At 35.3% G+C, this 26,196-nt stretch overlaps 1 protein-coding gene across 4 annotated transcripts in view; it reads right to left on the reverse strand.

Annotated features, from left to right (window-relative positions):
- Positions 1 to 26,196, reverse strand: part of Sol1 (CUB domain-containing protein Sol1) — a 549,725-nt gene that overhangs the window by 301,605 nt on the left and 221,924 nt on the right. For all 4 annotated transcript variants that reach the window (XM_069121832.1, XM_069121834.1, XM_069121833.1 and 1 more), the window contains 2 exons: positions 7,693 to 7,849; positions 5,252 to 5,311 (listed from right to left, as the gene is read on the reverse strand). In XM_069121832.1, coding sequence (XP_068977933.1) covers positions 5,252 to 5,311; positions 7,693 to 7,849 — 217 coding nt within the window. The remainder of the gene's footprint in view (positions 1 to 5,251; positions 5,312 to 7,692; positions 7,850 to 26,196) is intronic.

Consider the following 26,196-nt stretch of genomic DNA (forward strand, 5'->3'; position numbering starts at 1 on the left):
ATAAAAAAGGTCTTGTACAAATTCCACTATAGTTCAATATTTTACTGAATGTCGTGCGAATGTAGCAATCGTTTTTCTTCTTGTTATTTCTGTATCGTATCATCCAGTTTTTCAGTATTTCAACAGTGTTTCAAATGCGGTAAATGATATGGCACTAGTTTAATACACGCATAATAGAAAATATCACGCAACAAATATTTCAACAATTTCGAATCTCTCTTTCTGTTTACATATTTTTATCTATCCGTTTGGAAAAATCACTCGCTGGTCGTGCGTCATGGGTTTACTTAGCTTCACGGCTTTTTACTTTCCTCTTGTTTAGATCCTATTAAAGTTTAAACAAACGATCGAACGAAAAAAAATATTAATCCAGGGAAGTTTATCGCGCACGGAAATCTCCATTGCGTGTTTAATCCACCTAAAGTCGTATCCCTCTCCCCTGTTACGAAGTTTGACATACCATCGAACTACGACCGAATACAATGTTGCCGGGGAAAACTTTTAAATAGAAAAGTTCGGTCCGAACGTTCACGATCTTGTGCCGCCGCTCGTTATCGTGCCTCGTTAACTCGTAAACGTTAATAACCGACAGGCGTCGTAATTCACAATTAGTGTAATAGAAGCGCGACAGCGTGGCTTCATGCAGGAATGGACGCTTTAAAAAATTTATCAAATACTTCTGCAAAGCGGCACATATGAAATCTTCGTGAATATCGCATCTGGCTTCGTAATTGTAGCGTCAGAGGAGAAAGCGATATCTAGTATTTCTTTCTTCGTTGGAAAAAAAGGGATTATGCTTGGTCACAGATTTGCATTTTGATGGTAGTATTAAGAATTAATCACTACTGTCGATAGATAGTTCGATGGCAATTGGATCGCGCGATGGTATAGAAAGATAATATACATAAACATACGAAATAAAATTTTAAAGTTATAGATATATGCGTAATATAAACTTCAAGTTACAAATTATACGGAATTAAGTCGTTCGATTCTTCGATAGTTAGAAAATTTAGATATCGTCTAGTCCTTTATTATCCTCCTGTAACGATAATTCGATTTAACTTGGATCATTCATGAATATGCGAGACTAACTTTAATTAACAAATCAAACATTGATCAAACAAAACAAACATCAACATTGATGGAAAAATAAAATTTGCAAGAGCAATTATGGCTTTCAAAGAATAATTATTTGCTTGGTATAGTCAGAAATTGGAAAAATTGGATTGTCAGAAATTTATGAAATATCTTTAAAAAAGAAAAAAGAAAAAAATGGTGAAATTTAAAAAATTAAAGAGAGAGAAGAATCATCCTATATTCCAAAAATGGAAATTTCAAGAGGGATATAAATGGAAACATCGAAAACAATGAAAACAGCACACAAACACGCGAGTAAACAGGCACGAATTATTGGCATTAATATTTAATCGGGGTGCAATGAATTTGATTATCTTCAATAATGCAAAAACCAAAGCAGACCTTCGTTTCACGTAACAGTTAACATTCGACTAATGAAGATATTTTACGATTAATAACAAAATACATACATATATGAAAATTACTCGGTTCAATAATCCTTTCACGGTAATAATATGTAATTACCTTTATTAACAGCTCAAACAAAGTGATCAACGAAATTAACAAATTCATTATGTCAAGATTGAAAGAGCTCAAAAATTTTCCGATCGCTTCCTGTGAGATATCAGAAGCAAATTATTTCGCGTTGAATTATCATACTTTGATAATAAATTAAATCATTTGAAAGTCATAAAATATACGTAGACACGCAATAACGTTCATAAGGCATTGGTTTATTAAACTATAACCCTTCATTTACGTTGTTCAAACCTTAGATTTATATTTTAAGCCATGTTTGCAATACATTTTCTAAATTTGAACTTATGACAAAAATCACTTACAAATATCCCGATAATTTCTATAATAATCCCGTGAATTACTCTTTTTTTCAACGTTTTTTCTAACAGTTGGATATCGAAATTACTTATCGAAAATTTAAGGTTCGGTATCGTGCACGGGTTATTAATTTGAAGCTTTGGCAGAATGAAATTTCACATGAGCCAACCTAGTGTGTATATTCTGACCTGCTGTCGTTTCCTGTACCGACAAATTCACGTAAAGCACTTGAAAGCACTATAATTTTTAAGGATCGATATAATATTCCAATCGTACATTTGTAAATACAATAACACGGTAATATGTAAATATTAATCTATTATTTGTAAACCAATTAATACAGTAATCTGTAATTTGTAAATAGTAATTTGTAATATATAAATACAATAATACATATCCACATGTAAATAGTAAATTCTAATTTTATTGTCTCCCTGTTTTAGAAACTTTACGCAACGAAATTGTGACTGTCGCGTTTTCATTTTAAAACTCAATATCAACCAAGTTAATCGAATCAACTTTAATAAGGTTGATCAAATTTCAACTCGAAGAAAATTCCACAAACTCCATGACGTGTGAGGATTCGTTCGCGAATCCCCGTGCATTCGGTTAGACGTGTCTTTTGACGCATTTGCAGAGTTCAGTTTCTTGCGGCTATAAATCGTCCATGTTCGACTAAGTATACATAGCTCGGTTTAATAGTTCCTCTCTCACTGTAAGTCACAAGATATACTGATACTTACGGAATTCGCGACTTTAATCCTCTCTGCTAAGTCTACGATCCTCTCTTCTTATTGTCATCCCTTTTCCTTTCTACTAACATCTCTCTTAAAACTTGTCAAATTCAATTCCAATCTCTAACACGTGACATAGAAAATTTATCGCTGCGATGTGAGTGTTCCGTTCAAAGGAACAAAATAGTTGCGATTTTCGTACGTAATTTGATCGAATTCGTAACATGTGATCAAGTGCAGCTACTTTTGAATCAGGACATTAGTCAGACACAAGAAATTTCAGTTACAACGAGAGGTCACGCGATCTGCAGTCAACGTTTTAATTAAGTCCAAGTATTAAAGTATACTGACATCATTCAAGTATAGTACCACCATGTGGTACTTAAAAAATTTGTTTACTATGAAATTCAAGATCAATCGAGTAGAACCTGATAAAGAAACGTTTCGTTAGAAAATGTCACTGTACAATATTCTCGTTTTGTATTTCTAGTTTACCTCGTCATTGGATTCGGTAAATCTACTCGCTCAAAAATTCCAGCAAATATTACTTTGTCACGTTAGCCAGTTACGTTAATAATCGCATATTAGCGAGGAGAAGTTCGAAGAGGAAGAAATCCGCGTGGTTCGATCGCGCTACAACAGCGAGGCAAATTTCTTTTATTATACGTGTTCCGTACCGCGATCCAGTCATTACAAACTCGTCCATTTCTTCATCCGCAACAACCTTTCGAGAATAGCACTTTGTAATATTCTTAAGCTGCCATACACCTTTTTCCAGTTTTATTTCTCTGTCTATGTCTTCCTTAACGTATTCACTCGGACCAGCAATAATCCCCAAGGAGCCGATAGTGCCGCGTCGAAAATCAATTTTTATTTCCACTGATCACATCCGCCTGCCATAGGGTTTAGCGTTTGCCATCGAGTTCCTTATTTTTACTTGCATATGTATTCCTTAAGTTGAGACGCTCCTTGGGCGTATTAGCGGTTAAATGTTGTACGTTTCGCACCTGCGAGTGACCGTCAGTCTGGAAGCAGTCAGTTCTCATCTTGTCTACCAGTTTTTCCTACCAATTAGCAACGATGACCGCTTCCCTAACTTCCTTAGCGAAAATTACAACTGACGAAACAGCTTGTCCCACGTTCTACGCACGCTCATCTCAAGTTTTCATCTTTTCCACATGCATCACCGATACTTCACTTGCACTCAACTCTCCGCTTAGGAAACACAGGAAAACAGCATCGTTTCGCGTACACTTTACATTCATTCGCACACTCGGCCTTCGAAGGTGAAATATGAAATAATAAATAGTTCTATTTAAACTTTGAAACCGTGTCAGATTCTATCTAAACATCCCTATCATCTTAATCGAGGTAGGGAATTCGGTTGATTCGTCGCGTCGATACTAATCGAGACGAGAATTTACGACTCTCGTTGACGAGTCACACCAGAGACGCGTCTGCCCGCGAATACAGTCGAACAATACATGTCGTATCGATTTTGAGCTACACGGTTGCGAAGAAAGATTCGTAGATGATTGATGCGATAGTGAATTTTCAAGTTTTACCGCCGCGGCCAGAAGCAACGTACGTAATTCGACCAGTTGCTAGTCGACCGGCAACACGATTTTTAACTTATCGGCCAACAGTCACGTGGGTGAAACGGCAGCTTATATTTCTTTCAGAATATGATTGCAGATGCATTTATTCGCAAAAGCATTCGCTACCGCTGCCGGCGCAACAAATTGCACGTTTGTAGATAATTCAGCGGAGTGAATCAAGAGTCACGAACGGGGTGGAGGATACGATGTGTTTGAAGCGCAGTTGCGTCAGAACCGCTGTTATTTAGCAAATGTACGATTTATGTCTGATCCTGTACGGGTGTGCTTTGATGAATTATTATCCAGGATAAGTTACGTATTTATTTATTAATGTGTTAGAGGCTGCCTTTTTCCGAAACCGTAACGATTTACTTATAAGAAAAAGATTTTTTTTAAAGGATCCAGAGGCTAATTATATTTGATGGGGTTTGATGGCATTTAAAATGACGAGGCGATCCTTTCCGTCTCTCTTACTTTAAATGGGGACGAATTAATTTTTTGTTATTCAAATAATTGTTTCTGATCTTATATTTTACTGTATTCTTTTTTATTTTGCTTAGTGAACAATTTTTTTGACCGAAAGAGTGGAAACTTTTCGTCGTGTTTAACGAGTTATCTCGTTCAATGCTAAGAATGGTTTTAGTTGTATAAATTATGCGCATGAAAATATAATCAAATAAACTATAAACCAAACGCGAATCGAGATTTTAGATTCACAGAATTAGGATTATTAAACTTCAAGCCTTGCTATTTGGTTTGCCAACGTTGGCTAGCAAGCGCTACACGTTTCTGAAATTTCAAATTGAATTCGTACTGTATTTCGCCAACCTGAATAATTTCAGTTATGATCAAGTTACCGAACTTATTCATTGAAGAATAGTAATGTAATAATTTTAAACGTAACTGATTTTGTGAACGACAAAAGAGATTTTGTGATACGATATATCTAATTGGTACAAAAAATAATTTCGCAATTTTTTTAATTCTTTTTTGAAAGCTTACCTCAAGTCTCCTTTTTGTAAAGAAATTTCTTCGAAAAATAAACGTATCCTCTCCTTTAATCTGAAATCAGATGAACATTCTTTAATTTAAATGTGCCTTTGGTAATAATTAAATAATAAAGTAATTTTTCATATTATCGTTAGCTATGTAATGTAAACATATAATCGTGCCCATATTTCGATAACAGTCAGGAATGCGAACGATTCAAATCTTAGAACAAATGGAAATCGTATTCGCAGGAGAAATCAATATAAGTCACGCACATACACACACAACATACATGCATTCTACGTGTCATTTGAATCGGACAAGAGCAACTCTTCGATAGATGGCTGTAAACAAGGTTGGTTTAAAATACTGCACGTTCGGTAACGATCGAAGGTGCTAATTCGATTCTAGTGTAGCAGCGATGTGACAAGGTCTTAAATCGAAGTAGCAAGTCGCGACATCGATTGATGCAGCCGGGTCGTTCACGTTTACTACGGTTTCTTCTACCTTTTTCCAATGGAAACTGAACCCAAGCCAAAGCATACTTCGTATGGCACTGACTCAGGTTTCTGGCCTTATCTTGTCAGGTTTCTATCAATTCGCCAGTTCAGACATACGTTGTACCTACAAACTTTTACGTTTCGTCAATTTTACGATTGAAATGACTGTACCTAAAATTTCTCGTAATATAAATATAAGTAATACATTCATAAAAAGCATCCACAAGCGTTCGAGTACTTTTGTTACATATACCGTAGATGATTTCTCCTAAATTCAAGAAACTCCAATATCAATTACATTTTCACATGAATTCTAGAAAAATGTCATTCTCCATTTTAAATAAACATTTCTAATGTTAAACTACTGTTACACAAATGCGATTGTTTGAATGGTGGAACTCGTAAATACACGCGCGTCAAGTTATACGTGTTTTCTATTGATTCGCGCCATATTTATCGAAAACATAGGAAAAGGCGAAGCCAAGCTGCCTCGACCGACCTTTCTACATGCATGTGTTAAGACTAACCGCACTAACGGTTCGCAAGTGTTTGTAAGCCATTTGAACGGTCGGTGGAGATGCGCAAGTGCTCGCTCACGTTTACAAATATTGCCGAGAAGTGTCAGTACTTCAAACGAAATTAGTTGTTTGTACGCGTTCAGTGGGGATTATCGCTCTTCCTCCATGGGTCAACGACGAATGCTTGCTGACGTCTTCGAGTGCTCACGACCGTTTATGCGCGATTGGTACATGTTTAGCAAGCCATACGTAAAGTAGTGTACGTGTACATGTGCCTTTACGAACAGTCTTTGAAGGCTACAGATGTTAGGAAAACTGCACACAGACTGGGTCCGAATAATTTAGAATTTCTTCGATTCAGGTAACTATTGGTAATATAATTTATCAGATGTTCGAATCAGTAGCAAAGAACTTATTATAATATTTTTCGTGTAATATACGATCACTCAAACTTTCGTCATTCTTTTAAAAATGAGCTACGGTAACCAACAGCTAAGATACACGAAGAAATAATTGAAATAAATGAATGGTATTGTAGTATCGTGGACGAGGGGCCTGGGGGGTATGTCGTGCGAATTATAAACAAGCTGTTGCTGAGCATGTGCATGGTGAAGCTTAAACAAAAGATACGAGGCTAAGACAAAGGACAAAGGGTTGCTAAGGGACATAAACGAATTAACGGCAGTACGAGTTGAGAAGCCAGAGAGTGCGGATTGCGTTGTTGAGAGAGAGTTGAATCTGTGTTGACGAGAGTTGTTAATTAATTATAATACGTTGTTACGATTAGTTCATGTTAAATAACCATTGTTTTCTGTTTGATCCATTTATTATTAATAAACTAATTTATTATATTTACGATACTACAGTATCTGTCTACGTTCTATCTCAAAAATCGTTGCTTGTCATTTTCATCTTCGTATTTAGTTACAGTCAATACACGTAAGTATATATTTTATATGTATCCATATGATTTTACATTTTTATTACTTTATATTGACCATGAAAGTTTCCAATAAATACAGCTTTGATTACACAATTTGTTTTATAAATTGAAAGATTAGAAGTCCAAAGTATGTATAGTATGAATTTATGTATACATTTCAAGTATACATTTTTCTATAAGTTTCTCCCGATATAATTATTTAATTTCTTTGTTCCAAGTTGCTTTCATACCTAACTCGACGTATTCAGAAAGAACTGTTCATTACCAATTATCTTAAATTGACCAATCGGTGGAGTGCCGATCGAAGGTGCGAGATGACGAAGATACATGGATCAGGTGTTAATTAACTGGTATCTCGATTACGGATTGGACCCGTTAAATGCGCGAGAACGTTAGATATATGGTAGGACTGGAGATTGGCTTCAAGATGCATTATATGTGGATTATGTCGGGGATCAGTTTGCGAGCTTGATACTAGGTCAGTTTAGTTACCTTGCTCGGAAGAGGTACGAGCACCGGATGTTCTTTGGGTAGGAGGACGGGTACCGTGGCGAGTAGAAGCGTCCGTATTGCCGTTTTGACTGTGAACTGACAAACTCGAGGTCGCACATTGTACCAGGAATCAACACGCCGTCCGTCTCGAACAGTCCTGGAACAAAAACATACGATGATACTTATGAAACTGTGAAAATATCATAAAGTAAGGGAGGAGTAGGTTTTATCCATTGAGAAAAAAAAGTCGAGTTATTTTCCAGCTTTCATAATCCCTCGTGAATATTCGTATTCCAGCGAAAGATACCGGGGTCGATTCACAGTGGCTTATAGAAGCCTATAATCTCTTCTTTGTTCTGACGAAACAAAGAAGGAGCCGTTTTTAAGACATCGTCGAGGAAATGAATCGACTCAATTAACGAACAAAACATTTCCTTCGGGGAGAAATTATTTTGATGGATTTCGCGTGTACTGCCTCCTGGCAACGATATTCCGAATAACCACGTAATCACAAGACAATGAGGAAAGGAGAACAAGATGCTTGCGGTAGTGTTCGCAACCGCATGATAGACCGCAACTACTTATCTTGACAAATGGCGATTATCTGCCTCAGGGACGTTTGATTGACGTAATCAGGCTGCAATATAATGATACGTCAACACCTAAATACAGTAGGATCTAATCGTCGAATCTACATCCGTGTCAAGAAGCAAAGACATGATAAAACTTATGATTACGAAACAACGTAGATTCTGGTTTTATCGAAGTACCGCGAGATTTATATTTATTCTGTTGCGTATTTTTCTTTGTAGTAGTAGTAGTACTATATTCAAATAACTATGATAATTCAATGGCTGTATTTTCATATGGCAATAAGAATTTGAAACAGGTGGAAGCAGAACCCGATAGAAAGACGGTTTATTGGAAAACAAATGTATATTCACTTTTTACTCCACTGTGATAGTTTACCGAATGGCAAATTGTAATCTCGAATTAATTTCATTTAGACATTTCATATATCTTTTATTTTAGCTGTTTAACTCTCTATTCTTTTATCAGCCTCGGAGAGTAGGTCTCTCGCAGCATCCAAGTTTCTTTGTCCTGTAGTAGAAAAGTATCATACTAACCTGATGTGTGTGTGCGCGCGTGTGTGTGACACAACGTAGTGAGTATCTTTCACGCGAAGATCGTACGTGTGCAAAACACTTAATGGCGAACATCCGGCGTCGCGTACATCGCTATAAAATTGCTCACCCAACGGAATATCCAGGAGCCAAGGTCGGTGAGGCAAAGAAAATTCACGAAACTTTGTTTCGTGTGTTGGTGGAATAGTGAAAGAAACAAGTGAATCTGTAGTTGCAAAACGAAATAAAAGTGCACGCTGCATTTTAAAGTACTAGGAAGATCAACATCAATAATGTTGAGAAGAGATTGAATATGGAACACGTTTTGATTTTCTCTTCGTGTTTCCCCAGAGTTGAAAGACCCAAGGGTGAAGTACATTATGATATATTAAGTCTGCCACTTTATATACTGCATTTTTATACCACGAGGGACAGTACTCTCTGTGGCACAGAGCTAATTGTCAGTATTTTTCATCCGATATAACTCTTGGCTAGATGATTCAAGATTTTCATTTGGAATTTATATTTAATTTAACCCAGATATTCTTGAATCGTTCCATTTTATATCGTTTCACAAAATAATGTTATCTCAATTAATTCGCCTTATTACGACTTTTTAGTCGATTTCCGGAGTATATATAACCCAAACATTAGGACTCCTAGCTTCAGCTTTTACCCTTTAGCTACAGTAGTAACTTTGTCGAAGTTTAGTCGCTGCTCATATTAAATCGAAACTCTGACATTCAGCAACAGATCCAGTTCTATTCCCTCGCGTACCATTTCTGTTTCAAACTATCTTTACACCTTTCGGTGTATAAAGCTGAAAAACATATTCTCAACCGTTCGAAGTATCAACTTACATAATTATACGACTTTTTTTTCGTTCCTTCCTTTGATTTATTTAATATCACCCGGCAATTAATGTGCTTCGTTACCCTTCTGCTGTTCTGCTTGTTCCTTCAATTCCTCACACCTGTGTACTTATGTATGAAACAATGCACCTTTTATACCTCGTATAAAACATGTGTATAGCACGCTTGGTGTGGTTGAGCCCTTGCTGTTACATCGCAAAGTTGACATCATTTCTCTGAGTTAACTTTGGAATATGTATAATCCGGTTGCTGCAACAGCGTGATCTCGTACACAGACAAGCGGTTCTCCGTCATATGTATGTACAACGAATCGTGGTATTTTTTTATTGCCGAATTTTAACGATTGATATTGTTTTATAAATTTCAAAATTCTTGTCGATGAGAATATACGCACGTAGAATTAGCTAAGCTTAGTTAAAATTGTTAGTTAAAATAAAAATTTTCAACATTTTTATGAATAAGAGTACGTTGCATCTTTCAGTATAAGATACTGTCACTATATTTTTCTTCTAATTTCTACTTTGTAGTTATAGTACATCTTTCAAACCTGCTGATGTTATATAATTTGTATATATTGATCTAAACGCTACGCCACTAATTATTATCAATAACTATTGTTTCGATTCAATACCAATTTGATTGATTCTTGGTATTGTAGCTCAATACCATCCATAGCTGTATATATGTATTGAATAGCTGTCTCCGATGCATCTGTGTAAGAATCGCAAGCATAGAAAGCATGTGATCGACACCGAAGTTTCCCATGGAAATTATATTCACACACTTTATTTGTTTTAAATTTTAAATCCTCCCTTAGTGAGTTCGTTCTCCGGGGATAATCGGCCTATAACCGATTGATATTCATTTTGACAGACACGTATATACAAATTTAATAAATCATATTATACGTGACAAATGTCCATTTAGGGGAATTCTATGATTTGTTGCGTACACTGCCGGCTGTAATTATTTGGACACTAGCAAGTTATTGCGAATACATACAAAGTATTTCAAACGAAACTCTTCAATTTAACTTTTCAAACATTCTTCTATTACAATTTTGGAAATATAACAAAGATATGAAAATCTTTTGATCGAATTGTACCTGATGACTAAGCATTTATGAACAGTGATCTAAGTACTTATCAACTGATTATTCATATTTTTCAATAAAGACAGATAGAGAATCTTGTTTGCAAAATTATTCTCTACTCTCAACAATTGATATTTTGTAATATCAACTACGTATTATAATTTCATCGTTAAATTAGAAAAAGGTTTATGCCAGCAGCTATTCGTACGTCATTTTATATCTTTTACTATTAAATTCAGTAAATATATACCTAATATACCGTTTTCCTAGAAGTAAATTAAAATTTGTCTTAAATGTTAAAAAATAATACTTTACTACGCGTTCGACTATGCGTAAATTTTTCAAAGATCTCAATTGGACCATGGCAGGATTCCACATAGCTAAATTTACGTTCCTTTCATCCAGCACTTGCCTAACATTACGATGTCGAGTCATTTTGATCCACGAATAAATCGGCAAGAATTACTATTTTTCTCCGTAAGTATAATTATTTGCAAACTGTTAACTTTTAAAGTAAGATAAATATTTGTCTGTATTTCGTTTAAAATTAGGGGACGTTATCTATTAGTGATCATCTCCTTTGAAATGCTGCTGAGAAATGGATAATTAAAATAAAAGATTCTGATAAAAACGTAGACGGTGCGCTCTTAAATTCTCATTACTAAAATTAGAAAGGCCAGTTATTAAAAATTCTGAAAGGACTTGGGAAGTTGCAGTCTCGCAGTTAAATGACACGACGCTATTAAGTGCTTCCCATGCATATTCATGTCGTTGAGCATTAGCATACGGTGTCGCAAGGGCGCGAAAAAGAATCCATGAAACTCGTTTTGAAAGTGAAGAAACTAAAGAAAGTGAAAGTTTAACGGTCTACACAGGACAGGGATATCTATTATATTAGAACGCTCAGAAAGTAGAAATCTTGTAATCATAATTTTCCTATATATTTCACACGTTGAATTACCTATCTACTGTCGTATTATTTATTTAACTTTCATAATATAATAAAATAAAATAACAAAGGGATAATACATGTTCCATATTGCTTGCAAAATATTGAACGTGTATTATGATTTTCCTTGTACTTCTTTTAATTTAGAGAATTGCTGCTTATCTTGATTCTTTGAGATAATTTAGCAATCATAACATTTATAATTAATCACCAAGCACGATTATGGCATCAGACTTCTATAAAGGTAGCAACACACAAAGATCGATTACTCTATATCATGTCATGGAGTTATAGAACTTCCGACACTTGTAACAACATTACAGTACATTACCTTCGTTATAACTTAATTTAATAAAGCCATCTTAGGATAAATGTGTTATACTGTCAAAATAAACGGAAACTCAGTTATGCACATGTTTGGTTCATAAATCTCATTACCAAGACAACTACGTCATTATAAATTGTCTTCGTTTCTTTGGAATCTGTATCTAAAATAAGTAACTTATTTCGACGACGAACTTATTTCAAATAGACATATCATAGAATAGAATAAGATATATTATCACTAGCGTTTTAATTAAATTACTAGCCTTTTAAATATTTTTCTTTTAGTTCTGTGAGCCGTATTACGAATCATCAAAGCCTTGAAAAATACAGTCTACGAGTAAAAGCTTCTTCGAATTAGTAAAAGTGAAAGCTTGTTCACGCGCGATGGACGCAATAATATAATGCAACGATGATATATACGAAAGGCAAGGGAACGTCGTGAATTTAATTTTGAGATGTTAAAGGATAGTTAGAGGCACAGTTTCTACTCGCTTGTCGCGTACGCTCATATTCTCCGTTTCGAGTGCTGGTGTACGCACGAATGCTTTTTCTGGCAACTTGCACCATAACCCGACAACCCGTACAATTTTCGACCGATGAAAATTTCAGTTATCGCATATATCCACCACTTTTCGAACTTCCATGTCCCCGCTTTCCCCCTTCGAATTTTAGTTAACTTATTGTGACGGCGGCTGTGAGTAACCGCTCGCGAAACTGTGTCGACAAAGTGCTCAGTGCTCGTGCGGTTAGTTAGCGAGGTCGATGAGAATTTCTTGTGATCAGTTGCTTTTTAATTTATAATTTTTCATTCCAGGGCTTTTAACGTTGCCTTTCACTTGGAACACTTTTAACGTTTTTAAATAAACTAGATGATCAAAGAAAATGTTTCAAACTCTTGGTTGACTCGTGAATTTTTGCTGAAAACGGTGATACTTTTAGATTATTACGTATCTCGAATTTTAAAATTTCATGGTTATTGGATGACGCATTTATGGTACTTCGGTTTTCGGTTGTGTTTTTAAAATATACTCCGATAGAAAAAATCGTATCTGGACAAAGTTAGTCGATTCAAAATGACAGATATTGCGATTCATAACTTTTTTCCTCCGGTGTCCTCCTCTTGGAGCTTCTAAGCTCATTAACATTTTTTAACAGACGAATCCTGAGTATTGGATGTAATTTAGATTTATAAATAAGTACGTATCGAACTGAATTCCATCACTATGTAGTATGCAGATTTTCAAGTTAAAAAACAACAGTTTTGTTACATGTGATTATATTATAGACAACTCTCTTTTTAAAAGTTTTATTACTAAAATTACTCAAAGATCATCCGATGAGCTCTCTCTATTCTTTCAAAAAGTCTATTCTATCGCATTCGCCGGTTTTATGTCCAGAATCTGATGAGCGTGGTCGGAAGTCCTCTTGTTTCCTCCGAAATGTATGTCGCATGACGTAGCATATGACATCAATAGGACATCTTAGTCTTTTATATTAAGCGTCGTTTCTTGCTTCTCGGCCATTTAACGAGACCCAATCCTTTAATAATCCTTAATACCAAGCAGAAGTCCTCGTTAAACATTACTTCTGCAATATACATCTATACATGTGTATTGCTCGCTCATACATAAAAAGTGATTTCTATAGTTTTTAAGCCACAGTGTAAATGCTTGGTACGGTATAAACGCCGGCATTCAACGTTTCGCTGGTATTTTGTACACGTTCTTCCATGTAATTTTAATACAGCGTCTTACGAAACATCTTCATAAATCGGCTTTAGAACATTGTGTACCGCCTCACAGAAAGGAGACTCTTGATTAAAATTTTCAGCGTAATTTTACGCTGCGTGCACGTCGAATCTGTACGCGCATATTGCAATATTTGCGTTGTCATAGAACCGAATCCAGAATTTTATATGTTTTAGCAAATATAGAGCTTTGAAGAAATATATGCTTGAGATATAGTATTAAAATGTATAAAAGAAATAAAGCTCGATTTTATCTTGCAAAAGTACACACTCTTTTAAATCCTGCTTTTCTTCTCGATTGCCACAGTCCCCGGCGTTTGCAAAACGGAATCGTCGTTGATCCTTCGCAAACAATCGATCGTTCCTCTTCATTGATTTGTGCATTTGATAGGCAAAGCTGAATTTATTGAACTGTACTTCATTTTGAAATAACATAAACTAAACGGACTGCAGTGCAGCACGGATATTGGCTGCTCGAACCCATTGACAGATAATCTCTGGCGTATTGCTTGACTAACCCAGCTACCGTTTCTTTAACCATTTCATTTCACCTACCTATGCGAGGGGCAATACCGAGATGCGTTTTCTTTATCTCGGTACACTTTTCGGAAGTCAGTGCAACAAGCGAATAAATATTCAACATGTTAACCTCCTGCTTTACCCATTTTCCCCGTAAAATCTTTCCTGAAAATATCAAATTTCTCTTATTTGTTTTTTTCTTTTAATTTTTTGTAATCTACATACAGAATGGCTTAGTGTAATTGTTATTGTCTAAGAAACGACTTATATACTGTTAAGTATGCAACCACAGAAATTTGATACTACGAAAGTGAAATATGAAACCTGATGAGAAAAAGGGACTTAATGGGGAAATAATAGTATGTGGCAATACTTTTCATAGCTGTTGTATATTATCCATCCAAGGTATCCATCCGAAACAGAAATATTAGGAGAACAATTCTCCTTTTGCGTGTATATATACCATTACGTAGGTGTATCTTGTGTCATCGTGGAGGAACAGGATGCATTTATGGCTCACCAACATTGGCTGTTTTCTTCCCACTGCTTCGTGAATCCATGGATTAGATGCAGTAGACATATAGTGGGAAATTATCCGATGTAATGAATAATTCGAGTAGTAGAGTATTATCCTGTCAGGGTATTGATAATTCAAAAATATAAACGTCGCAGAATCAGTTTCATTCTTTAGAGGGCCAGCATTTTTTTATAAAAATACTGACGTTTATTTTCCAAAATTTTTAAGATTATATTTCAAAATAAAGATTAAACAAATTCTTCACCTCTTGAGAGATGATGGCTCTTATAATAGTTATATATACATGTGTGTGTGTATGTGTGTATGTATGTATGTATGTATAAATTCGATTTCTGTCAAAAATATTCTGACGATTATAAAATATTTCTACATGTTTTATGTCATTCTGTTCCACTTTATCGCAAAGAAATGAATATAAAAGCGGTAATACAGCGAACAAAATTCAAGTTCATCGTATATAAAATGCTGTAAAAACTTGCGTGTAAATTAATACAGTGAAATTCTCTATTAATTACGGTGGAACTGTTCACTTCTCATTAAAATCTTTAACCTGTAAAACTCGAACAAAATTTATTTCTAATTTTTAGAGTATAAAACTTTAATTAAACTGATAAACGTTTTTCTCTTTTTATATCCCAGAAATTAGTGCAATCTGTCCCGTGGAATACAGAATTGTGTAATATGAAGAGAAGAAGCATACTTGAAAATCATAACCGTTGACCGGCTCGCGCGAAGCACGATCTGAAAATTCCACTCGGCAAAAATTTCTGTCCCTCCCACGCTTCCAACTTTTCCATTTTACGCGGCGGCGGGAGACTATCGAAAACTGCGACGGCAAAGTGAACGCGGAACATGATGTCAAACATTGAAAATCGACAAGAACTTTCCTCTGAGTTTGCATATCCCTGTCATTGAAAAAGAGATATTCAAAAAAACGTTTTCGTTCGTTAGGCAAAATATGAAACTCAAAGATTGACGATATCCTAACATACGTTACACACGTTTTATAAGAATTTCAAGTTTGGTATCTCGTAGATCTTCTGGGACGCGTAGAAATACGTTTCGATTCGATGCATATTTGATTTTCTTATTCTTCCAAATAAAATATTCAGAATTAAGTATATCATAATTGTCAACGGTTCTTTCTTATAAACAGTAGGTATTAGATCTCCTATTCGTTAATTTATTAGAAACTGATTTATGGATATCGTAGAAACTTTTGATTTATATACATACATACAGACATGGAAATTGTTCTTTTATTTATTAACCCTACCGTGTCATTCCGGACATTTACGGCCCAATTCTATAATATTTTTCTAACGTTAAGAAATATCTGAATCTTGTGCAAGATACGAGTAAATCATTACTGATTTTTTATTATAACTTTGTATTAAACATTTTGTTAAGACGTTACAAATATGTTTCAGCTGTTAAAACGAGAGCAAAATTGAAATATAGAAATTCGGAAATCTCGCAACAGGGTTAAGACAAACTCTCGCATGGAATGAATAATGATTTGAACGTCGATAAATTATTCAAAATATCATCGACGAAGAATTTCTCTTAAATTTTATTCAAACATGATATGAAAGCACTTCATGTAATACATATATTATGAAAAATTTCAACGCACCAACGTTATTTATTCATACAATAACTCTTGGATTGTAAATTATTACGTATTCACCCAGACAGAAAAATACAATGTAGATTTTATCGATCAATAGATTTTATAATTATTATATACGAAGACTACAGAGGAAGAACACGATAAGCCACATTTTCCGTTCTTTTATACGCGAGCATTAAAATTCTAAAAACTATTATTTAAAATCCAGTACGTCGCCAATTAACCTCACGTTACAGAGATCGTCCCTTTATTTGATTGTTGGACTAAACATGTGTTTTTTAGCCTCTTAATAACTTTAAAAATATTGCTTGTCGAAATATTAATATATCGGAAGATATTAAAATATCGTTTGTCTTAACGCTTATACCTGCAACTTCATAAACTGTAGTGAATATTATATTATTTTTGTCGATTTTACATTGAAATAGAATGAAACATAACTAGAATAAAAAAGAAAACAGAAATGTATTCATGGAAAATGTGTTTCTCCCATGATTTTCGTATTCTACGTATTTATAATTGTTTTACATGCACATTTCGCTCTCAGCGTGATATTTACGTTTATCTCGATCTTTTGATCCGATGTAAACTACATCGAATGGATGGAAATATGACGAGAAAGCCAGTACCAAAAGGGAACCGTAGTCGAGAAGGAACAAAATCTCGTTGTCGCGAAATCGTACGGCCGTAATACGTTTCACGATACGCAGGTATTATACGGTACACGAAATTCAGCAGGCAACGTTCCGGCGGATCTCATCTGAATATTTTACACGCCGCCGCAATGCCGGAGGTGTCGCGCATGCCGACCTGTCGATGCATAAAATTTTGCGTCACATCCTCAAACATTCTCCGACGAAAATGAAAGTAAACCAGAGTACGAATGAAAACGGAAGGTCCTAGCGAAAAGAAAGGAAATAAAACGAAAGGAAAGAAATATAAAATAGACGAAAGTTGAGAATAAGTTGAGAAATAATGGAAGAAAACAGAATGAGAAAAGGCGAAAGCAGGGGGGAATTGTGAAACAAATGAAATAAAGGAAAGAGTTAGGTGTGTAGAAGAAAAGGAGGAGAAAGCATAGTGACGTCTCGCAGGGATCATACGCGGTTCAAAAGTTACGAAAGTTCGCAATGGAATCAAGTTTGAAACGCGTCCCTCGGACGTGCTGAATCGTGTCTCGGAGGATCCTGAATGGCAACGTGCCACATATATACATACATACTTGCATAATCTTCGCATTCGTTTTAATGGTATATCCATGACACGCGAGACTCAGACGAGGAAGAAACCGTCGCGTTATTACGACAGGCTCGCACGTCTTACGGTGTCACGTTAGAACCGTGACACCTTAAGATTTCTTGCTTGACTCGTGACGCATTTTTCCACCGCGTGTACGTCACTGTGCTTCACGATTCTGGACGTTCTACGCCAACGTCTATCAAGTTTCCACGCACCTTAGGGAAATTGACTGTGATGTCTATAAGCTTAATAGAAGTTGCATTAAGACTGACAGATTATATTTTGATAACTACTTAAATGATTTTCTAAATTTTCTAATTTTCCAACACAGTCGGCTGTGAATACTAGAACGTCTCTATTCATCACGTTTATCGAAAAATCCTAACAAATTTTATTTCATATAATATTTCATATTATAAGGTTCGAATAACGTGAATGAAATAATAGATTTGTAATAAAATAATTAGAATGTAAGAACAACGAAAAGTATTTCATTTGTACCGTACATCGACTGGTGCCCTAATAAGTATTTTATGGTCACCAGTGTACGTACAAGAGAAGTATCTTTCTATCTGCATTGCCGCTGCACTGCGCGAAATCTTGAAAGATTTACCGCGAGTCCTTTCCAGATGAGTCGCTCGATGTGAACGGTTTACAAAAGATCCGCGATGAGTACCGTTTTTTACCATCTTAAACGCTTTGTCCGCGATAACAAGAATAGAAAAGGAGGAGACGTTTAAATGTTCCTTGTGAGTAATACCGCGCAAGCGAACGTTTCCACTTCCGCGGAGCTCATCGTTCCGATCCTCTTCTTTGCCGGCACGAACAATGCCCTCGACTCTTTTCGAAGTTTCGGTCGAATTTAGAGCTTTCAATGATCCATGGGATCAAGTTCCCAATTGTACTCGAACATGCAAATTTTTTTACTTTTTTAAAATATTCTACCTTTTTTTTTTTATCTCATACGAAGTTACATTTTTTACATTTTCGCATCGTAACTAAACAAAAATTTGCTAGTCGGATTAGAGTATAATTCTATGTAGGAAGCATTGTATAAATATACTCCCGATATTGTACATGAGATTCATTTGGAAATTAACAGCCTAATGAGCCAAGAAATGTCCTGCGCCCTAATGCAAATGCTATTAGTACTCATAGTACATTACTGTTAATATACATTAAGTACGTAGTTAATTGATTGCAATTTTCGTAAATCGCATTCTAAGGAATCCTAACACTTGCAGAGTGTCAAATTAATTACAAAACAAAAAAAAAACAAAAAAATAATACAGGAGACTTGTATAATAAATAACATAAAAACATGATTTTCTTGATATTACTATCATTTTTTATTTCACGATATTAAGGTGACATAACGTTTCTTAATTCAATTTACTAATTTTATAAAATTTTATATTTTTAAATTTTAATTAACAAACGGAAATTCTAGTTAAACATAGAAGGAAACATCATAACCGTGTAATACATACAGCGAACGAACTAAGTATCGCAAGAGACATGGATTTTTTGCACGTTAAAAGAGAGCATACCCAAAACTAACACAGTATCGCGAGACACGGGACTAATTAAAACACTTGTCCCCTTAAAGTCCAGTGGCAAAGGTGGCCACTGCAATGGAGACCTTCTTTCTTTGCCCTTCACTGCGCTATAAAGCTGGCAATCCTTATAAACCCAGACTAAGTAATCTTATTTTATTACGCTGGGAAAGTAGTAAAATATAAAGACCTTTATATGTCCGCTGTAACTTTATCCAGTTACAAGACGGCTTTGTCAACAATAAACGTGTTAATCCTTTTGTTCTGTACATAATAGCGGGTTCCTTTTCTATTTGGCGAATTTTATATTTTTCGTTATGAACATTTCGCCTTACGTATGTAGGTATTATATATAGTTGTACTCTACCACTCGAAACATTTTGCTAATTCTAATCCAGCTTAAGATACAGTATTACGAGTAATTCTATTTAACACTTGTTTATTCGACCAGTTCGGAATAATATGCGATTGTGCGACTATATTAATTCATTCAAGTTGATGAACCAGAATAAAGGTAATAGTAGATGGTTTTATAAAGAACACAAGTGATCATAAAACATAGGTGTATAAGATTATTTTACGAAATGTTAAACGATACGGAATAAATTTAAGTCATTAGAAATTTACATAATTACAAAGCTATCTAAAAACCGAACTTACGAAACTAAAACGCAAGAGAGCACATATTTAGTTAAACGAAATATGTACGAATAAAGAAATAAGAAGCGAGTAGAAAAATGTGTAAAGATGTAAAATATTCCGTAAAATATCTCGGTCGTATCAGCATTAAGAGATATGTGCACCCTACATACGGTGTAATGGAAATGGATGATCAAATTTCAATATCGCGTTTTGCTTTTTCCACGGAAAGGAAAAAGGGCTGAAGATAAATTCTATAAATACATGCCTGGAACTCTTGATTCTCAAGATTGAAACATCTTTTAAAATTTCTCAAAAATGCTATAGGTAGAATTACAGGGACCGTTATCATGCCCTTCCTTCGTGAAAATTGATAACAATAGCATTCATGATTTAGTCAATCATTTTGACAAGTAAATCGTAAGAATTTCGTACTTAACTAATAAGAAATATAGTTAGAATTTATCTAACAGCCTCTATAAAAATATTAATTTGCGTAAATGTACGTAGCCTAACAATAAATTAAATATATACACTGTCACAGTGAGATGCAAAGATTCTACACGATAAACACGAACAGGACGATCCAGGAAGAATCCAGAGATCAGTGGTAACGTTAATTGCCAAAAAGGAACTGTTCCATGTTTCTCTGCAAAGTTCCGCAAAAAAAAAAAGAAGGAATCCGCGTTGAGTTTACGGAAATTGCATTGCCGGAAGCTGCACGAAAGTGCTTCATAGCTTGGCGCAGGGAAAAATTACTTTGACTGAAACTGAACTGACCCAACGAAGATCTGAAAATTAAATTTATCCGATTATTCTTTCAGCTGGAAATCTTTTCCTCGTTATATGCATCATTCGACTGTCGTTCATCTATCAATTCAACCATATTCTATCTGTACCTCTGTGAAAAAGTTCTTTAGAAAATTATCAAAATGTCAGAGATATTCGATTCCTTTCATCGATGTTATCCGCCTTAAAAAAAAAGTACAATTGCACGTACGAAACTCCGGATTGACAAGAGTAACGAGCTTTTGATGTTTTAAGGTATCGTATCTAACCATTTGCTTTGACTAAGCTTTTAATTTTGCTCTTTCATTGAGTGTTCGAGGCAGCGTATAAAATCTGATTTTATTCTACTTGGTACTCCTGAATAATATTCTATAAATATTTACACGCGTTTAAAATAATATTACATGATACGTTCAACACCGACATCCTATATACTCATTTCGTTTAAACACAACGATATTAAAAATAATATGAGAAATTTAATTGCGAGAATATCAAAAAATTCGCCTGTATTAGACTATAACTAACCTGTAACAATAATAAATAGAGGTTTAAATAGGCAATTAGATCTTTTATTTCGCATATAACGGTACTCGCGTTACACAGCAAGTAAGACATACTTTAATTCAAACCAACGACGCGTTAACGCAAATACCTTTTCTCTGATAAGTAACGAGCTTCTATTCAAAGATTTGAAATTACTTTCAAAGATAAATAGCTCTCCACTTTGCGAGGAACATATACTTAAGACAAAAGAGGATTTCATTTGTCACATAAGCGAAATACAATCCGCTTAAAAACTAGTGTCTTTTACTTGCTTCAGTTTACAAGTTTTATTTGCTTAACGCAGAGTACAACTTCAGGTTGAGATAAAATCGATTTGTAAACGTGTACAGATTTCTAGTACAAAGATTGTAACGAAAGGCGATTAATTGGCAGCAGATTATTCTACATGCGAAAATATGTTGAAAACATCGGATACAATTTTTTCGCTTGAAGTCTTGGCCTCCGAGAAAATTAAGTTTGCAAATTTGTCGAGTATGCTGTAGGGGGTTAATTGTTAACCAAACGTGTTTACACTCAATTCTCCCGAAAACCAGACATCATAGTTGCCAATTTCCACTCCTATCTTATCGCATACCTGACAATTTTTCAAGCTCGACTTTCTCTAAAACAAAGCCGCCAACGCAATTTTCTTATTCTTTAATTTTGTCTTCTATCGAACCATAGGAGCTTCCCCACTTCGATTATACTACATTCGCGATACTGCAATTTACGTCCACCGTGTATATACGTACTCAAACCTATATACTTTCACGTGAACGCATTGTTGTATAAAATTACGCCGACACCAATCCGATTTCATCACGAAGAATAGCTGAGTGAACGATTACGGCTGCGGTCGCTGCCTTCTCATTAATCTTCGCTTATCTCTTTGATAGTTGAATCGTCCTCTTTTCGTTGAACAAACAGATTCCTACCGCGCAGAAGAAAATTCAAAAATTTGAAGTCTTAATTACGCGTCAATAAACAAATCGTCGTAATTTGTTCACTCGTACGATCGCAGCGATAATCGAAAAAAATAATATTCCCTTCCTTTATCAAGATCTACGGTGACAACAGGTTTTCGCTGCCTTCACATCCCTCTATTATTGGGAATAAAAACAAACGCCTCCACTTGGCCCAGATTTCCTTCGCGAATGAAGTGACGAGGATTTTTTTTCTCATTCCCCTGCAAGAAGAAAAAGCGTCGCAACTTTTTGTTCCTCCGTCATTTCGAGTTCAAAGGAAACGCGTACGAAAACGCGGACTCCATCCGAACGTTCTGAATACGTTTTATTATCTTGAAGCTATTGTGACGTGGAAATTCTCGATTTTCTCTCTGCCAGCCCTTTACTGCTGCGTATTCAAATGTAGCTGCGTATTTAAACGTAATTTAATTACGCAATCCTTGCCCGACCAGCGACAAAGATAGAGGAGTTTGTGTAAACGAGTTCATTGTTCGCTGATGCGAAGACTAAAGTATTTTAAATGGCTAGCCAACTGGAAATCCGTGTCTTATATTCTTTGGTAAAGCCAATAGAAATTAACATTTTCGTTATCCAATTTAAATGAAGAATTTCTCTTACCATAACGTATACTATCGTTCATAAGTATACAGGACACTTTGAACGATTTATAGTAACAGTATGTGAATTCTGAGTCTTGTGAACCGAGAATCTTTATATCCATTTACGTTAACTTTCTTAATCTCTCTCATAATTCAACTCAACGACTTAAGAATCTGCAGACAAAGAGTTTATCAGGTTTCAAGGCTTAGAAATAAAAGAAGATAGTTCTATGGGGTATAACAATCACAAAGGTCAGTTTTATTATTATACAGGGTGGTTAGTAACTGGTGGTACAAGCGGAAAGGGGGTGATTCTATGCGAAAAAAGAAGTTGAAAATAAAGAATAAAAATTTTTCGTTCGAGGCTTTGTTTTCGAGAAAATCGACTTTGAATTTTCGCTCGGTACGCGTGCACTTTATCGCGTCTCGTTATAACGGATCTCACTGTAGATCGTTGTCTCGATGGAAAAATTAAAAAAAAAAAGAAAAAAATTTTTATTCTATATTTTCGACTTCTTTTTTCGCGTAGAATCACCCTCTTTCCGCTTGTACCACCAGTTACCAAACACCTTGTATATTCACTTTAGAAAATCAATTTAATCAAGTTATAATATGCTACACGTAACTAGGGTGATCGCAAAGAACTAAATCATTGCATTTTGAGTTGATTGTAGTTTCTTAATCGAAATATATCTTGTCAAAAATAAGCGACTGACCGAATACTTTTGAGCGATACTGTACCTGTGTACGGATATTTCTTAAGCTTTGTATATTATTTTCTTTTTAAGTTGAAATTCCTCTCTTTTCCTCGAGCTCGTTTTCTCGTTCGCAGATCCTCTCATTTTAAAGGCCAATGGAAAAGATGGTCTTCTCGATGCAGAAGGAAATTGCAACTTACGAAAACCTTCTTGGATATCATGGCTGCGTAACACCGTAGCCAGTGTCATAAAGATATGGCGTTCTAGACAATTGTTATAAGTCGCAGACAATTTTGTTCTTGCTCGAACGTATTATTCTCTGTCCATTCCTCTACTTTACCTTTCCCTTTCTATATTATACTTCCCGTTCCTCTTATTACGATGGCTATTTTATTCGTTTATTATCTGTTCTCTTCGTATCTTAGCTGCTATTTTTATTCCGTCATTGATAATGTGATCACAGGTTAAGGGAAAAATTGTCTGTAACTTGTGATAACCTTTCAGAAATACCGTCTTACGTATACGACAATGTACACCATAAATTGTATACATATTTCATGAGTTTTCCGTGTAGATAGAGTTCCATTGCGGCAGCCTGTGCCCCTTTTGATGCATTGTGTACCTACTTGGGATTCGTCGTTGTCAGGCCGTGATTTATACACCGTAGTTATTCATTAAATAAAGGTTAATTTACTTTTGTCTACAGGTATATACGCATCTGTAAGTTCAAGTTTGTTTGAAAATATTTACTCCATTTTGTGAAATTATTTTTTCTTTTTTACGTTTGAAAAAAGATACGTAGTTTTATCGATTCCTTTCGATAGATAAATTCTCTATCTACGTAACATTTTAAATAATAGATCGCAGTCTATGAATCAAAAAGAATTTTTTATTTGACACGTTTTAGTCCTCGGATATAGTTATCGATATTCTAACAGCAGAGGTTTTGGATATGGTGAATAGTCAGTAATTTTTCCATTCTGTAACACGTTTCTTTCGTAAAAAGCACGAGCCGAAGCTGAAATATCATAAATATCATTCGAAAAAATGTGGACTTTCCATTTTGTAAGAGGGATCCACAGTTTAGAAATAAGAACGCTGTTAACACGGAGTTACAGAGGTTTATCACCATTTAAAATTATAATTTCGCTACAGTCGGTATTATGATTGTATCGTAACGATTAATCATTATAAAAAAGATACTTTCTAAATAATTTGATGCATAAATAGAAATATTTAACAATGCAAAATGATTCTCGCTTTAAGTTGTAATGAATTACCTTGTCTGGAAGGAAGAATAAGTTGAAATGAAATCGGTATAAAAGGGAAATAAAATTTTTTGTTCGGAGCCTCATTTTCGCAGAAAATCGAGTTAGGAAATTCATCGAGTACGTGTGCTTTTGACTAATTTCTGATTGAACGAGGATAATACAATCAAGCTATTTTACAAGCAAAGAAAATGTAAAATAAAAATTTTCGTTTGAGGTCTCGTTTTCGATAAAATCGAGTTTGAAGTAGTTCAGATAGAATAGTTGGGCTGGTAGTTAGACGAGTGTTCATGTACTCGACGAATTTCCAAACTTGATTTTCTCGAAAACGAAACCCTCAAACGGAATACATTTCTTTTCATCAACTTATCCTTGCTTGCAGCATTGCCTTCTACAGTTACTTTTTTCACCGCTCGTACACATGTATGCAATCGAAACTTTATTTGAAAAAAGGTTATATACATCTGTGCTCCTGAGAGTGCTACTAAAGTACTACTAAATGCTACTAAATTATATAAAATCTAATCTACTTGGAGCTACTTAATTAGTATGTAAATACAATAACGAGTACCATGGCGCGCCAATACTTTTTCTAACCACTGCGTATCATCTTATTCGGTTAAATGTTATTCTGAAATGAATAAATAAGGAAATAATATTTTTTCCAATTATCTCATTACTTTCCTATCGAATGAAACAATTATTTACTTTGTTTAATATTTCATATTTGAATGACACAAGTACATAACTTCTGGCTCTATTATGTCAACATTGTCAATTAATATTTTTTGCATTTCATCACATTTCTATCCAGCCAATCTTCGCTGTAAGAAATCGATCTGTACGAGCAAAGGTGTATCTGTCAGAAATCAACAGCTACGGATTCCAACTTATCGACAGGGAACGCGTAATTTCTACCGTCGGCCTTAAAAAAGCGTCCAAAAAAGCTTCTCGTTCATTGCCTTCTTTAATTCAACGAACGCCCAGGAAAAAAGAATGCGGCAATTTTCCAACGGAGAGTCTGCTACGTCCCACGGAACCGTTTGAAGACATTCGCCCGAGGTGTAACGTGGCCGGTGTAAGATAAAAAGACGAACGAAGGCGACGGAGAAAGAAACGGACAGAGAGACTTCGCTTTGTGTCACGACCGTTAGCCAGCCCGGGAAATGCAGCTCTGTATGTACGTAGAGCGGCAGCTTACGCGGAGCCCATTTAAGCTTGAGATCCCGTACAACATATAAAAGTCGTGCGTTAAGCAGCGAAATTAATTTCGCCATGGCTCGGCGCCGCGAAGTGTTTTTCCAACGGCGAGACGGGGTACAGCCTTTGTCTTGTGGAAACTTTCAGCTTCTATTTTATAATTGTGGCGCGGTTCCAAAGTTGCCGACGTTCCTCTGCAAAAG

This window comes from Bombus flavifrons, chromosome 10 (genome assembly GCF_040668555.2).
Source record: "Bombus flavifrons isolate JBK064 chromosome 10, iyBomFlav1_principal, whole genome shotgun sequence".
In the NCBI taxonomy this organism is placed as follows: domain Eukaryota; kingdom Metazoa; phylum Arthropoda; class Insecta; order Hymenoptera; family Apidae; genus Bombus; species Bombus flavifrons.